Source organism: Ruditapes philippinarum, unplaced genomic scaffold (assembly GCF_026571515.1).
Source record: "Ruditapes philippinarum isolate M1 unplaced genomic scaffold, ASM2657151v2 ctg7881_1_1_1_1, whole genome shotgun sequence".
In the NCBI taxonomy this organism is placed as follows: domain Eukaryota; kingdom Metazoa; phylum Mollusca; class Bivalvia; order Venerida; family Veneridae; genus Ruditapes; species Ruditapes philippinarum.
Window position 1 is genome coordinate 17,523 of NW_026851993.1, and position 14,234 is coordinate 31,756.

At 33.7% G+C, this 14,234-nt stretch overlaps 1 protein-coding gene across 2 annotated transcripts in view; it reads left to right on the forward strand.

Annotated features, from left to right (window-relative positions):
• The window catches only part of LOC132744954 (PAS domain-containing serine/threonine-protein kinase-like), a gene marked incomplete at its 3' end in the record, with an annotated part of 34,203 nt that overhangs the window by 4,238 nt on the left and 15,731 nt on the right, over positions 1-14,234 (forward strand). Inside the window, 2 exon segments of one of the 2 annotated variants that reach the window (XM_060733759.1) lie at positions 5,053-5,173; positions 12,957-13,263. In XM_060733759.1, the coding sequence (XP_060589742.1) occupies positions 5,053-5,173; positions 12,957-13,263 (428 nt within the window). 2 annotated transcript variants of the gene reach the window in all.

Genomic DNA, 14,234 nt, shown 5'->3' on the forward strand with positions numbered 1-14,234 from the left:
ACAATATTCCCTAAACGGTCTGTTAGATTTACAATTTCCCCTATATGTCCTGCAGGGCTCTAGCTAGACCAAAATTTTAGGGAGGAGTGACTTCTCCCTCAGCTCCTATCAGGGAGAAGTTTGACGACATAAGGAGAAGTGAAAAAGTGCTTAGCACATTGATTTGATCTATAAAAAGGAGTTTTACCTATTTATTGATAGTGATATTTGAAGTATAAATTCTAAAACCCTCTATCATCAGACCATTATAATGATTTATTCCTGATTAACTCCACACACCCCCCTCCCTTAAGAAAATATTCATTGTTCAACACATACTGGCAAAATTCTCAATCAAAATTAATGTAAACAATACCTTAAGCAGAGATCTGCCAAGAATTTGAAAGTACTGGGCCCTGGGCCCACTTGGTCTGAAAATGATGGGCCATTTTTACCAAAGTATGGGCCTTGGGAAAATAAGTAAACATTGACCAAAATAACTGTTAAAAAGTTTGTAGATAATTGAATTGCCCCGGTAATAAAACTTAAATCATATTTTATGACAAGTGGTTCACTTATAATTCAGTACTTTACCAATAATTAAAAATAATGCCTACATGGTAACTTTCTAACTAATATTAATTGCAGGCAGAAATGAAAATATTTTTTAAATGGCTGCTCAAAAATTTGATATGCAAATTTATTCACATTATTGCTGGTTCTTACTTGTAATGTCTTATATTGTGCATTATCCATTTAATTGTTCCTACTTTGCACCAAATGTCCCTTACCACTGTATATTGACGAATTTTATTGCCCCTTGTATGCCTCTGTGTAGACAGCATACATCAAAGACATTTGCCGACAGACCTTTTGATCATGAAAAAAGTCATGCACAATGTTTCTCTGATTGGTTAATCACCCTGTCAAACATTCTGATGACGAAATATACATCTTTTTTTACACTTCATCAGCCAAAACTTGCGTGAACTTGAGTGACCTTAGGGTTGATCAAGTTGAACACCTGTCAGATTATACTGTAACTTACAGCATTTCTTAAAATAGCAACACTTTTTTTTCAGTTACCGATAATCATTTTAAATATTAAGTAGTTGTATAATTTGTTTGTTTGTTTTATTGGATTAAATTTACGGTAGTAGAAATGAGTATCTGTGTGGGAAAGGGATTATGAGAAGAAATGCGGTAAGTAGATAACATGGACAAAGGCTATAGGGGAATGGATAAACTCAAGAATATGCGTAATTACAGGAGCATGGGTAACATGTTGCTGTTGGTACCAGTTTTGACTGGATGACTAAATAACCCAGCAGACAGTTTTGTTTTCTTATAAGTCTGGCACAGATTTTAGATGCGCCCATGGCCCTTTGCTGCCGATTTTCCTGCGCCATTCTCATTTTTTTAGCGCCAATGGCGCAAAATCGCGTCCTCGGCAGATCTCTGCCTTAAGGAATTTTCATTAAATAAACTACATTTTATGTGCTATTTGACACATTTTAACACAACAAATGTTCCTTTTGGTAACTTTATTTTTTCATCGTAAAAATCGGCATTGCGAAAATATGTGACATATGAAAATTTGTCTGTTTCCTGCAGAAACACTTACAATTATAGTTGTTGTTGATTTTGATCATATTAAATTAAATATCCAATGATTATTTTTAGATTGTTATTCATCCGCTATTGCAACAGGCATTGTAAAACAAAATTTTCAAATTTGTAGTTTACCGCATAATTTACCGACGTTTATGTAACTTTTTGAAGACAAAGTTTACTGCTGTTTTTGACTTGTCCAAAATTGGTCTAATGTGGGTTAAATTTTTTTAAGTTCTTTAACAAATTTCTATCAAACCATTTACTTGTGCTTCTGTGTGTATTAATTTGTATGCAAGTAAATTTACACGGTCTGTGTGAGGTTGCGTGTAATTACTGTCAAATATGGTTTATGTAACTTTTTAAAGACAAAGTTTACTGCTGTTTTTGACTTGTCCAAAATTGGTCTAATGTGGGTTAAATTTTTTTTAAGTTCTTTAACAAATTTCTATCAAACCGGTATCAAACCATTTACTTGTGCTTCTGTGTGTATTAATTTGTATGCAAGTAAATTTACACGGTCTGTGTGAGGTTGCGTGTAATTACTGTCAAATATGGTAAGAGCAATTCCAGGTGTAATCTTTTCACACTCGCTGATAAAATAGTGGCAGGTGTCGTAAAATTATGATGTTTACATCGGCGAATTAAATGGCTATAATGTTCGATGCATTATGCAGATACCATGTCACTTAAATGTGTTAATTGATGTCAATTATCGGCAGTAACTGTGCGTCACTAATTCAGTTTGATTTATGCCTGGAGGCAAGGATTAACTTAATTAACATGCGCTGTATGATATTGATATATACATGAGGTCAGTAAAAAACCGGCGTAGTCATTTTCGCTTTGATGTTCAAACTCGGCGAAGTTCTGAAACTTTAGGCCACTAAGTCTCCCAAATCGCCCAGTTGCTAGAGCCCTGTCCTGTTTGATTTACTATTTCCCCTATATGTCTTGTTTGATTTACAATATCCCCTATATGTTTTGTTTGATTTACTATTTCCCCTATATGTCTTGTTTGATTTACAATATCCCCTATACGTTTTGTTTGATCTACAATTACCCCTATATGTTTTGTTTGATTTACAATATCCCATATACGTTTGCCGGTCCATTCTTGTTATCACCATTACATTTATGATAGTAATATTCATCATTAAAACTGATGTAAATTGATAGAATTTCATTATTTGGATGGTTATTTTGAATTAAAGAACTTTTCTTCTTAATTAATTGCATTTAAAAGTTAGAGTCAGAAACTGTTGAACCTAAAAATTTGTTTATTTTCCGTGCCATATACATGTATATTTTATATGAATGTACATATAAAGGTGTACATTAGATGTGTAACGATTCATCGTTGCATCGATACATCGCGATCTGCCCTGTCCTTGATGTATGCATCATAATGAAATTATAAATTCCAATATATCGGGATGCAATACATATTTCACCTCCCGATGCATCGATATAGCGGGAAAGTATCGCAATACACTAATAGTTATGGTATAATGAACTTTAAAGTAAAAAGTAAAAATCCTTAAGTAATAAGTAAAAGTAAATTGTTGAAAGATCAAAACTTGAAAACAAGTTATAATAACAAGTTGAAGAGTTTATTGTTTTGTTATTGTAATAGTTTTATATTATATTCGTAATTATGCTGTAAACAAATGACTAAGTTTTTTATATAGATAAAGTCTGAAAGTAAGTATTGTGATACGTATCGCATCGCAACATAAGAATCGGAATATGCATCGCATTTTATCAAAGTATGCAATACATATCGTGAATCGCATTGTTTTGAAATACAAGTTTTGTGATATGTATCGTGACAGAAAAAAACAGCAATGCACAGCCCTAGTGTACATGTATATTTTGTGAAATAAAATTAGAAAAAAATGCAATGATATAACTTGATTTGATGATTACTTCTCCCTAAATTTCAAAACTTTTCCCTATTTTTCCTGAAGGGAGAAGTCACTTCTCCCTAAATTTTCAGTCCAAGGTAGTCATTGCAATCGAAGCATCTTTCTGTAGTTGAAGAAAGCAAAACAAAATGTCGACCGATTATGCAAGAAAGATATTTTTCACATGAATAATGGCAGCAATAAAAGGAAATGCATTTTAGACCATCTGAAAAGGATGAAAACCCAGGAGCTTCCGGGGGCTACGCCACCTGGTCCCCCACCAGGGCTCTGCCCTGGACCCGCATGAGGGGCCTTCGTGGCCCCCATGACCCCTCGCGTTTAATTTTCCTCTCTTTTTCCAAATTGTCTGTTGGCATCCCTGAATGGGGCCGATATTCGGCCCTAAAAATGGTCAAACAAATACCCTGATTATGAATCGATTTTGTAATGACAGCAGCGTTTGACAATGTTTATACATACACATTTGGTAATGTTTTATACTTAGCCATGAGGTCCATATTTTAGCCGAGTGAGTTAAAATTTAAATGGAATAAGTATTCAAGCTATGTTGAAGATTATATGATAAAAGCATAAAATTATCACAAACATTATTCATTATTGAACAATATGTAATTAAATAAAGCCAATTATACCTATATAGACAGATTATTAGTAAATTTGACTTTTGTGTTTGATTTTTACAAATTTTATCTGCCAATATGTAGGGCAAGTGCATGTTATGAAGGGAAAGTAAATTTTGAGGGTCACTCACCCCTAAAAAATTCATCAAGGCCTGAAAAGGTTGTTAATAAAGTTTGTCCAGACTACTTCTTTTATGTAATTTCAATGAAACTTTACAGGATTGAGTGGTAGGTCAAGTATTTGCGCAAAGTACATAAGTTTTCTGCTTGAATGAATTTTGAATGAGTTTTTGCCCTTGAATTGAAAAGGTGTATATTGTGTTGCCAGCTACACAGAAGTTTGTCTGGACTTTTCCTTAGAAACTACTGGTGCAATTTCATCAAACCTTTAGGGGAATGAGTGTCTATTCTAGGAGCGGGGATGGAGGGATTCTGACACCCATACTTTTGAGAATTCCCCCCAATTTTTCAGAGGCAGGGGGGAAATTTTACATAGAGAAAGAAGGAAAAAGATCATCGAATGTTATAACTTCTCACCTTTCAATAAAAAAACCTCCCTGTTTTTTGAATCCTAGAAAAGACACTGGAATGATCAATACCATGTCTAGTTGTACATCTCATCAATATTTTGCAGTTCATTGATTTTTGTCAAAGTTTTGGCCCTTTAATGATTTTAATTTTAGAATTTATACTCACTACTCCTGTTATACCACAAATGCAATTTCATTGAAACTTTACAGAAATGATAGGTAGCTCAAAAGCTTGTGCACATTACACAGGTTTTTAGGTTGAGTGATTTTTTTGCCGAGTTTATATGGCTATCATGAGGCGACACATGTGATAACTGATAGCTCTTGCTATTAATTCGTATCAACACTAGTGTTATTCGTAACATGCTGTAATTTTCATTACAGACTGAGTCCTTGTGAGAAGCTATTACACTCAAATCTTGCAAGACACAGCCTGCCACATTACAATACAGCACATACAGAGAGAGGGTCCAGTGTAAGGCATTCAACACCAGATATGTCTAAGGTATATATTATTTATGACTTTGAAATATTTTCAATTTGGCTTGTTTGCATGCTCCCATCCTTTTTATGCCCCCGCCATGTAATGGCCGGGGCATATAGTGTTACCCTGTTCCGTCCTTCCGTCATTCCGTCATTCTGTCATTCCGTCATCATCAGTTTCCGTTCATTATCTTAGTAACGGTTGCACACATTCAACTCAAATTTTACATATGGATATGTCATGAGAAAATACAGGTCAAGTTCGAATTTGGTCATGGTTCGATGATTTTTGGCAGAGTTATGCCCCTTTTACTTTAAAATAAAATGAAATTTTCAGTTTCCGTTCATTATCTCCCCAACGGTACAACACATTCAACTCAAACTTGACATATGGATATGTCATGAAAAAATACAGGTCAAGTTCGAAGTTGGTCATGGTTCGATGATTTTTGGCAGAGTTATGCCCCTTTCACTTTGAAATAATATGAAATTTTCAGTTTCCGTTCATTATCTCCCCAACAGTACAACACATTCAACTCAAATTTGACATATGGATATATCATGAGAAAATACAGGTCAAGTTTGAATTTGGTCATGGTTCGATGATTTTTGGCAGAGTTATGCCCCTTTCACTTTGAAAATAATATGAAATTTTCAGTTTCTGTTTATTGTCTCCCCAACGGTACAACACATTCAACTCAAATTTGACTTATGGATATGTTTTTAGAATGCCAAGGCCAAGTTTGAATTTGGTCATGGTTCAATGATTTTTGGCAGAGTAATGGCCCTTTCACTTTGAAAATAATATGAAATTTACAGTTTCTGTTTATTATCTACCCAACAGTGTTACATATTAAACTCAAATTTGACATATGGATATGTCAAAGGAAGGCGCAGGCCAAGTTTAAATTTGGTCATGGTTCGATGATATTTGGCAGAGTTATGTCCCTTTCACTTTGAAAATAATATAGATACATCTTAGGAATAAGCAGTTTAAGTTTGAATTTGGTCGTGGTTCAATGATTTTGGACAAACTTATCTTTCTTGAATGTTGGAAAAAAATTGAACTTTCACTATGCTTTTTTCAAAAGGTTAAGACTGAATAATTTCAGTGCCTTGAACATTGTATGAAAATGGTTTGTGTTAACATTGAAAAGTTTTAAGGGCTTTGAACTTGAAATTAAAAAAATAATTTGTGCAAACAAATTTGGAACTAAATATTATAACATCTGAAATTTTGGCTTCATGCGGGGGCATCCGTGGCATGATGACACATTTCTAGTTATAAACCTGGCTCAGTGGCTTATTTGCAAGCTTTTTACTCTTTCCTATATTCTATAAAACAGTAGACTATAAGATTGTTACTTTCAGGGAAGCCATGGCTAAAAAATTCTTGAGTGATTTTGATTGATCATGGTTTGGCAATAATGCCTGCTGGGCTCTAATTTAATACTCGCAAATTGCAAGTAAAAAAAAATGAGTTACTTTTCTTGACAGTCACGAACTTTTGGAAGTGAAGCAGATAAATGAAAATTGTGTGAAACTACTTATTTAAAGAAGTAAAATCTTCTGGAAAGGGTCATACGCAACGTTTTTTTTAAAAGGGGCAGTGTGACTGTGTGGTTAAAGCGTCAGAGCTAATGATTGATGACCGTTTGGGTTCAAACCCTGTCAGGGTCAAGCAGTTGTTTCCTTGAGCAAGAAACTTTACATTCATTGATTAGTACTGGTAGGTTCCAGGAACGGATTCTAGAGTGTTTCAATAAACTTATTATATTTTATAGCTTTCCACTTTTGCTTCTTTCAAAATTTAGCAGATCAAAGAGAAATTAATTTTTTCAAAACTTGCAAAATTAACTTTTTCTGAAAAGCTTATTTGTCAAGCTATCCAGTGAGCAAGTATCCCCTAGTATGTTGACTGTAGACTATCATTGGCCAATCAGAGTGTAGCTTTAACAATTGTGATTATAGATAAAAATCATAAAATGCCTATAAGAAATGGCAGACCCTCATTTTAACAATTTGAGACACATTCAATTACAGAAACAGCTGTCATTGATAGAAAGGAATATTGATGTACAAGTATCAATTGATATCTTTCTGTCAATCAATAATCTATGAAATTTGAAAGAATCAATGATTTTGAAAAAATAAAAATTATGAATGCCATTCAGCATTTATTGTACAGAAGCAGGTGTCCGTGTCTAAAACTGCTGACAATAATATATAGTGGACATCTTTCATAGCAGTGATGTCAGAGAAAAAATGGACAGAAAAAAAAATCACGTGGGAATTTATAAACAAAACATTTCATAATTGCATGAACAGAACATATTTTGCAGAAATCATTTTAACAGTTATGGAAGTGAATTATAGGTAATTATCAATATATTTGTGTTCATCCGAAGTCAATATTATTGTTGAAGGGCCTTTTCCAGGTGTTTTGGGAAAAGGCCTCTGGTATAAATTGGGGGGGAAATATTCAGCATTTTGGGAAATTTTAAGAAAAAAAGAGTTAAACTACATTATATATGAATTTAAACCATGTGTATAGTCATATACCCTGTTATGGTTTCATATGAAGAAATAAGTGAAAATAGTCCAATTTTCTCAGACTTAGAAACAGTTTGATTTTGATTTATGTTTAAAGTTTAATGAATAACTCTTTTTGCATTTTAACCTTTTGTTTTCACCACAACCTCTAATGATATATTGCCTATTTTACCTCCCTTTTCACCATTTTTGAATAGGTTACTGATGACCTTATAAATATATCTATTTGCTATGATATTATTTAAAGCAGCATGCTACCAGAATCATGCTTATTTTCATGGAAGTAAGTTTTGAAAATGTATTTAAAATGAAATATTGATAAGTGAACAAAGAGTGTTATTTACACATTGCAAACTGCACATACAATCCAAGTATGTTACAGAAAAAAGGTCAAGATGTGCAAAAGTAGCACAAACTTGTTAGTCATGCAGTAGAAATAATGGTGATAAATACTTCTAAACCATTCATTGTAAAAACCATGTTAATCATTACTTAAATTTTGAATATTTTTATGTTTTTTTTTAAATTCTTAGTTAATTTTTCTCAAAGTTGATTTTCTTTAAAAAAATTGGCTCATCTGGAGGCATGCCCCTTTAAACCAGGAAATATGATAAATAATGAAAAAGTCTTAACTGAGCAATTACTGGTTATATGCTGTTGCCATCAGTGATTTTCACCTTTTATAACAGAGGCCTGTAAAAGGCCTCTTCCCAATTGAAATTTTCTTCAAAATTATGCAGTTTTCCTAAATTTCTGAACTTACACCAGCTTTTTTCTTCCCAAATTAGCAATCTTAGCGATAATTTTCCCCAAAATCAAGAGGCTATAGTCCATAAAAAACCTCTGGCCATATTGGTTAAAGGTTCAACTGTACAGCAGCATTGAATAGGTTTATTATGATTAACAGACAACAGTCAGTCATTACTCAACAAGCATAATTATATGGTATAAATTTTTCATAGATACACATCATGTTTTACTACCAAAATTTGGGTTCGAATCCCGACAGGGACTTTGGATTCTTTCATGTGAGGAAGCTATCCAGCTAGCTTACGGAACGTCGGTGGTTCTACTCAGGTGCCCGCTCGTGCCTGAAATAATGCACGGAAGGGCACCTGAGGTCTTCCTCCACCAGTAAAGCTGGAACGTCGCGATATGACCTAAATTGTGTCGATGTGACGTAAAACCCAAAACAAACAAACAAACTACCAAAATTATTTTATTAGATATCTTTATTAAAGGGAACTAGTGGTTACAAGGTTTAAATTATCTATAATTAATGTAAACATAATAATAATTGAGAAAGTCTGGCACAATGGACAATTAAATAATTAACTACAAACTATCCCTATTAATAAAATGGGCACAAGCCCAAACCTTTGAAAGTTATATACAAATTAGTTATATACAAATTAAAAAATGATTCAGATAATTCCTGCAACACATTGTAAGTATAATTGTTAGGGTAGATTATTAAGTCTTTCCAGCATGGAAAAGAAATCATTATGCATGATTATTGTCTCCCTTGATTTGAAGCTATTGTTCAGGCTAAGCATGAGTTAAAGGTCTCATTTATGTAAATGCAATACAAAAAAAGACTATGGTTGGCTGAGACATGGCTGGACACTACAACTAGCCATCATTTTGGTACACAGCTACTTTGTACCATGCTACCATGTAAATATTTACTTGGTAAACCACCACCTCCGTGGTTGAGGGGTTAGAGTCGATGACTTCTAATCCAGTTACCTCTTTGGCGTGGGTTCGATCCCCGGGAGATGCTTTGGTAGTTTAGCGCGGAGGAAGGTAGTCAAGTACTGGTGTAACTCTCCAGGAACGATGGTGAGGAAACTACCCGCCTATATGACTGAAATACTGTTGGGAAAAGGCGTAAAATGAAACAAACAAACAAACTTGGTAAACTATAGCCCATATTTACTAAAGGAATAAATCAGAAAAGGGGGAATACTTGAAATCAAATTTCAACAACTAAAAATGGAATTTACCCACACAGTTTATAAACATTTTCAATTTCAATTTTAACATGCATTGTACATAGCAGAGACTATCTTTAGGGACACCTTTCTGTCTTTCAAATCAATTTAACTTATCAATTAACTGAAATAAGTCAGCTGCTGTTAAGTCATGGTTCTGGTAAAGAATGTATTCAGGTCCTTTCAGGGGAAAATGTAGCATTTGTAGGGGAAAATATATACCGGTATACATGTGTATTTTTGGCTAGGGGAAACAGACTTTATTGGGCTGTAAAAATAGGGAAAATCACTAAGTGAAGAACAGGACACAGTTAATTTGTGCAAATACAGTATAGGATGCAGTAATTTAGTACTAGTACATTACCGGACACAATGGGTAAAGTACAGAACAAAATTAATTGATACATACAGGACAGTTATTTAGTACAATTAAGCACCAATTTATATTTAGAAAAGGATGCTATTACTTGATACAAGTAAAGTACATGACTCAGTTATTTGGTACCAGTACAGAGCACAATTATTTATCTAATTTAAGAATAGGGCACAATTTTAGTACAGGTGAAGTTCACTGTTCAGGGCACATTACATGACTGTAATTTTGTACCATTAAAGTACAGAGAATAGTTTTTTTATACAAGTTAAGTACAGGGCACAGTAATTTGGTACCAGTCAAATACAGGAAACAGTTAATCAATACAAGTTTAACTTTGTAAATTTATTAAACTTTAATTTATAATAACTTTATAAATTGTGCATCAACAGTGATAATAATCGTATTGAAAATAAACTAGGAACAACATAACATGCAGAACAGACAATAGGAAAATTTCTGCTGCGATAAACAACATGTAGCATCTGCTGCAACTGTAAATATTGAATTTTTTCTAGATGTTACTTCACTTTATTGGCAATGACCTTTGATCAGTGAATTCATCGATGAGTCTAAGGTTTAATCTGTATGTAAACATATTATATCATCAGAGCTTGTATGGAAGTACAAAATTTTCCAGTATTTCAGTATTGATTGGTTAGCTTAATTGGAAACATTGTCTACAATATAAGTGTTTTAATAAAGACTCCCTTGTGAATAAAAGCATATTATGAGAAAAACGGCAACAAATAGCTGATTCAAGCAAAATAGGCTCTCACCATTGGTATTGGCTTTACTCTACAGGAATGTTGCTTTTAAACTATTCACTTGTATGGACGGATTAAACAAAATGAAGGAATTATTAACTGTGACAAGTATTTTGATAGATTGTTCCTCGTAATAGATTTTGTAGAGTTTCTTGTGATTTAATTGGAAGAGAGTTTATTTTATGTGGAATATTACAGTCTCAGTGCAATGATAAAATACAGCTTTGGTTATAAATTAAAAGGTAATGGGTTCTGAATAAAATGTTTTCAGTGATTTTACCGTATTGTCAACATTCTTTATGACTTGTTTTTATGCCCCCACAATGTGGGAGCATATAGCGTTGCACTTGTCCGTCCGTCAGTCCGTCCGTACGTCCCGAAATCTTGTGAACGCAACTCCTCTTAAACCAGATGGCAGATTTTGCTTATACTTACAGGGATGAACAACCTTAATGTATAGATGGTAGTAAAGGAAGGAATTTTCGCTGCGACCAAATTTAACAGAATTATGGCCCTTTGTTGATTTTTTCACTAGATACTATGTAGAAATTTTGTGAACGCAACTTGTCTTAAACCGGATGGCAGATTTTGCTTAAACTTACAGGGATGAACAACCTTAAGGTGTAGATAGTAGTAAAGGAAGGAATTTTTGCTGCGACCAAATTTAACAGAATTATGGCCCTTTGTTGATTTTTCACTCTATACTATGTAGAAATTTTGTGAACGCAACTCCTCTTAACTGGATGGCAGATTTTGCTTAAACTTCCAGGGATGAACAACCTTAATGTGTAGATGGTAGTTAAGGAAGGAATTTTCGCTGCGACCAAATTTTACAGAATTATGGCCCTTTGTTGATTTTTTCACTATATACTATGTAGTAATTTTGTGAATGCAACTCCTCTTAAACCGGATGGCAGATTTTGCTTAAACTTCCAGGGATGAACAACCTTAATGTGTAGATGGTAGTAAAGGAAGGAATTTTTGCTGCGACCAAATTTAACAGAATTATGGCCCTTTGTTGATTTTTTCACTATATGCTTTGTAGAAATTTTGTGAATGCAACTCCTCTTAAACCAGATGGCAGATTTTGCTTAAACTTCCAGGGATGAACAACCTTAATATGTAGATGGTAGTAAAGGAAGGATTTTTTGCTGCAACCAAATTTAACAGAATTATGGCACTTTGTTGATTTTTTCATTATATACTATATAGAAATTTTGTGAACGCAACTCCTCTTAAACCGGATTGCAGATTTTGCTTCAACTTCCAGGGATTAACAACCTTAATGTGTAGATCGTAGTAAAGGAAGGATTTTTTGCTGCGACCAAATTTTACAGAATTATGGCCCTTTGTTGATTTTTAGTTTTCAACTTGTGGCACATGTAGTCCAAAAAATATTTGACCTAGAGTCATAAGATTGACAGAACAGTGGCGTGTGGGGGCATCAGTGTCCTATGGACACATTTCTAGTTTTTTATGTAAATGCTTAAGGTATTAGCACTTCTTAACTAGTCAGCAGTGTTGGAGAAGCAAGAGCAAATGGACAAAGACAGTATGTGAAAGAAAAAGGAATGTGATACGGCTAAAGTGTACACACTAACCCTGCAAGATTGAGCTGTGTATCTAGGAGCTTCAGGATTGCTATAGCAAAATTTGAAATATGAAAGTTTTGAAATATTTGGGAATTGTTTTCCTCCTATACTGCTGCCTTTCTCAGAAATTCCCAAAACTAAAGCCAACTTTACTTAAAAGGGAAGGGTTTTTCACCTTGTACATACCTATTAAAGGCCTCTTCCCAATAGAAATTTTTGAAGTTTTGTTTTTCCATAAAAATATGCATGATTTCCTGCTTGTGTTTAAAGTTGGTTAAACCTCTAGCCTACTGGTGGCAACATGTTCCACACATGTGCCCATTGCAGACAAGGATGCGCAAGCACATATATGTGCTGTCTGATCCTGGTCTATGCTGTTAACTAGCTATTCAGTCAATACATTATTGGATTTTTTTTCCCCTTAAAATAATAAAACTTGTTTAGTGCAGATTAAAAGATAAGCAAGTTCTGTATTTAGCCAGTTACTAGTTTAAAGACTTGATGGTTATTGTATTTTATTTTACAGAAGGACAGAGGTACATGCAGCCCAATCTTGGACCGGAATGTGTCAAATAACAATGGAGTGTGTAGTAAAGGTGTTTCTTACAAGGGGAAATATTTCCCTGAACTGCCTAACTTAAAAATGTCATTTGGAACACCTTCCTATCCTTCGCCGCTTGACAGAATCCGTTCAGGGAACCAGGAAAGGAAGTCACAGCTGGGACTGAGTCCAGGTACCAATGCCTCATTTGAAGCAAACCAGTCCTTTCCTAAGGCATCAAAGTCCAAGCTTAAGGTTCCCGCTATGAAACTAAATCTAGACAACTTCAAAGGTAAGTTTTCACTTTCAGGTTATTTAAAATAACACTTTTGTTGGTAAAACCTCTCTTGATTTAGATAAAGAGTTTTATTTTCCAATTTGCTGTCAGTTTTATGAATGTTATAAAATTGGCTCAGTATATCTGAATGATTAATAGAAAGATTGGCTCACAGTTACAAAATAATGAACAGGTAAGCTTGGTATAACAATATGATACAGGCCTTTTCTCCAATGTTTTGGGAATGCCAAAACCATAAAAAAATGAAAAGAGTCATAAAAAGGGCCAAAATTGGGAGTTTGGAGTAATTAATAGAATCTACAAAATGTGTAAATTATAAAAGAATAGCCCTTTAATTCATTTTTAGCTCGACTATTCGAAGAATATGAGAGCTATTGTAGTCGCCCCGGCGTCAGCGTCAGCGTCCGCGTCCGCGTCTGCGTTGGTTAAAGTTTTTTGTAAAGTCAAATATCTCAATAATTACTTGAGATATTCAATTGAAATTTACAATACTTATTTATAGTAACAAGGTACATCAGATTGACAAGTTAGATAACTCTGCCTACAATATTGACAGAATTATGCCCCTTTTTAACTTAGAAATTTTGGTTAAAGTTTTTTGTAAAGTCAAATATCTCAATAATTACTTGAGATATTCAATTGAAATTTACAATACTTATTTATAGTAACAAGGTACATCAGATTGACAAGTTAGATAACTCTGCCTACAATATTGACAGAATTATGCCCCTTTTTAACTTAGAAATTTTGGTTAAAGTTTTTTGTAAAGTCAAATATCTCAATAATTACTTGAGATATTCAATAAAAACTTACAATACTTATTTATAGAAACAAGGTATATCAGATTGACAAGTTGGATAACTCTGCCTACAATATTGACAGAATTATGCCCCTTTGGAACTTAGAAATTTTGGTTAAAGTTTTTTTGTAAAGTCAAATATCTCAATTATTGCTTGAGATATTCA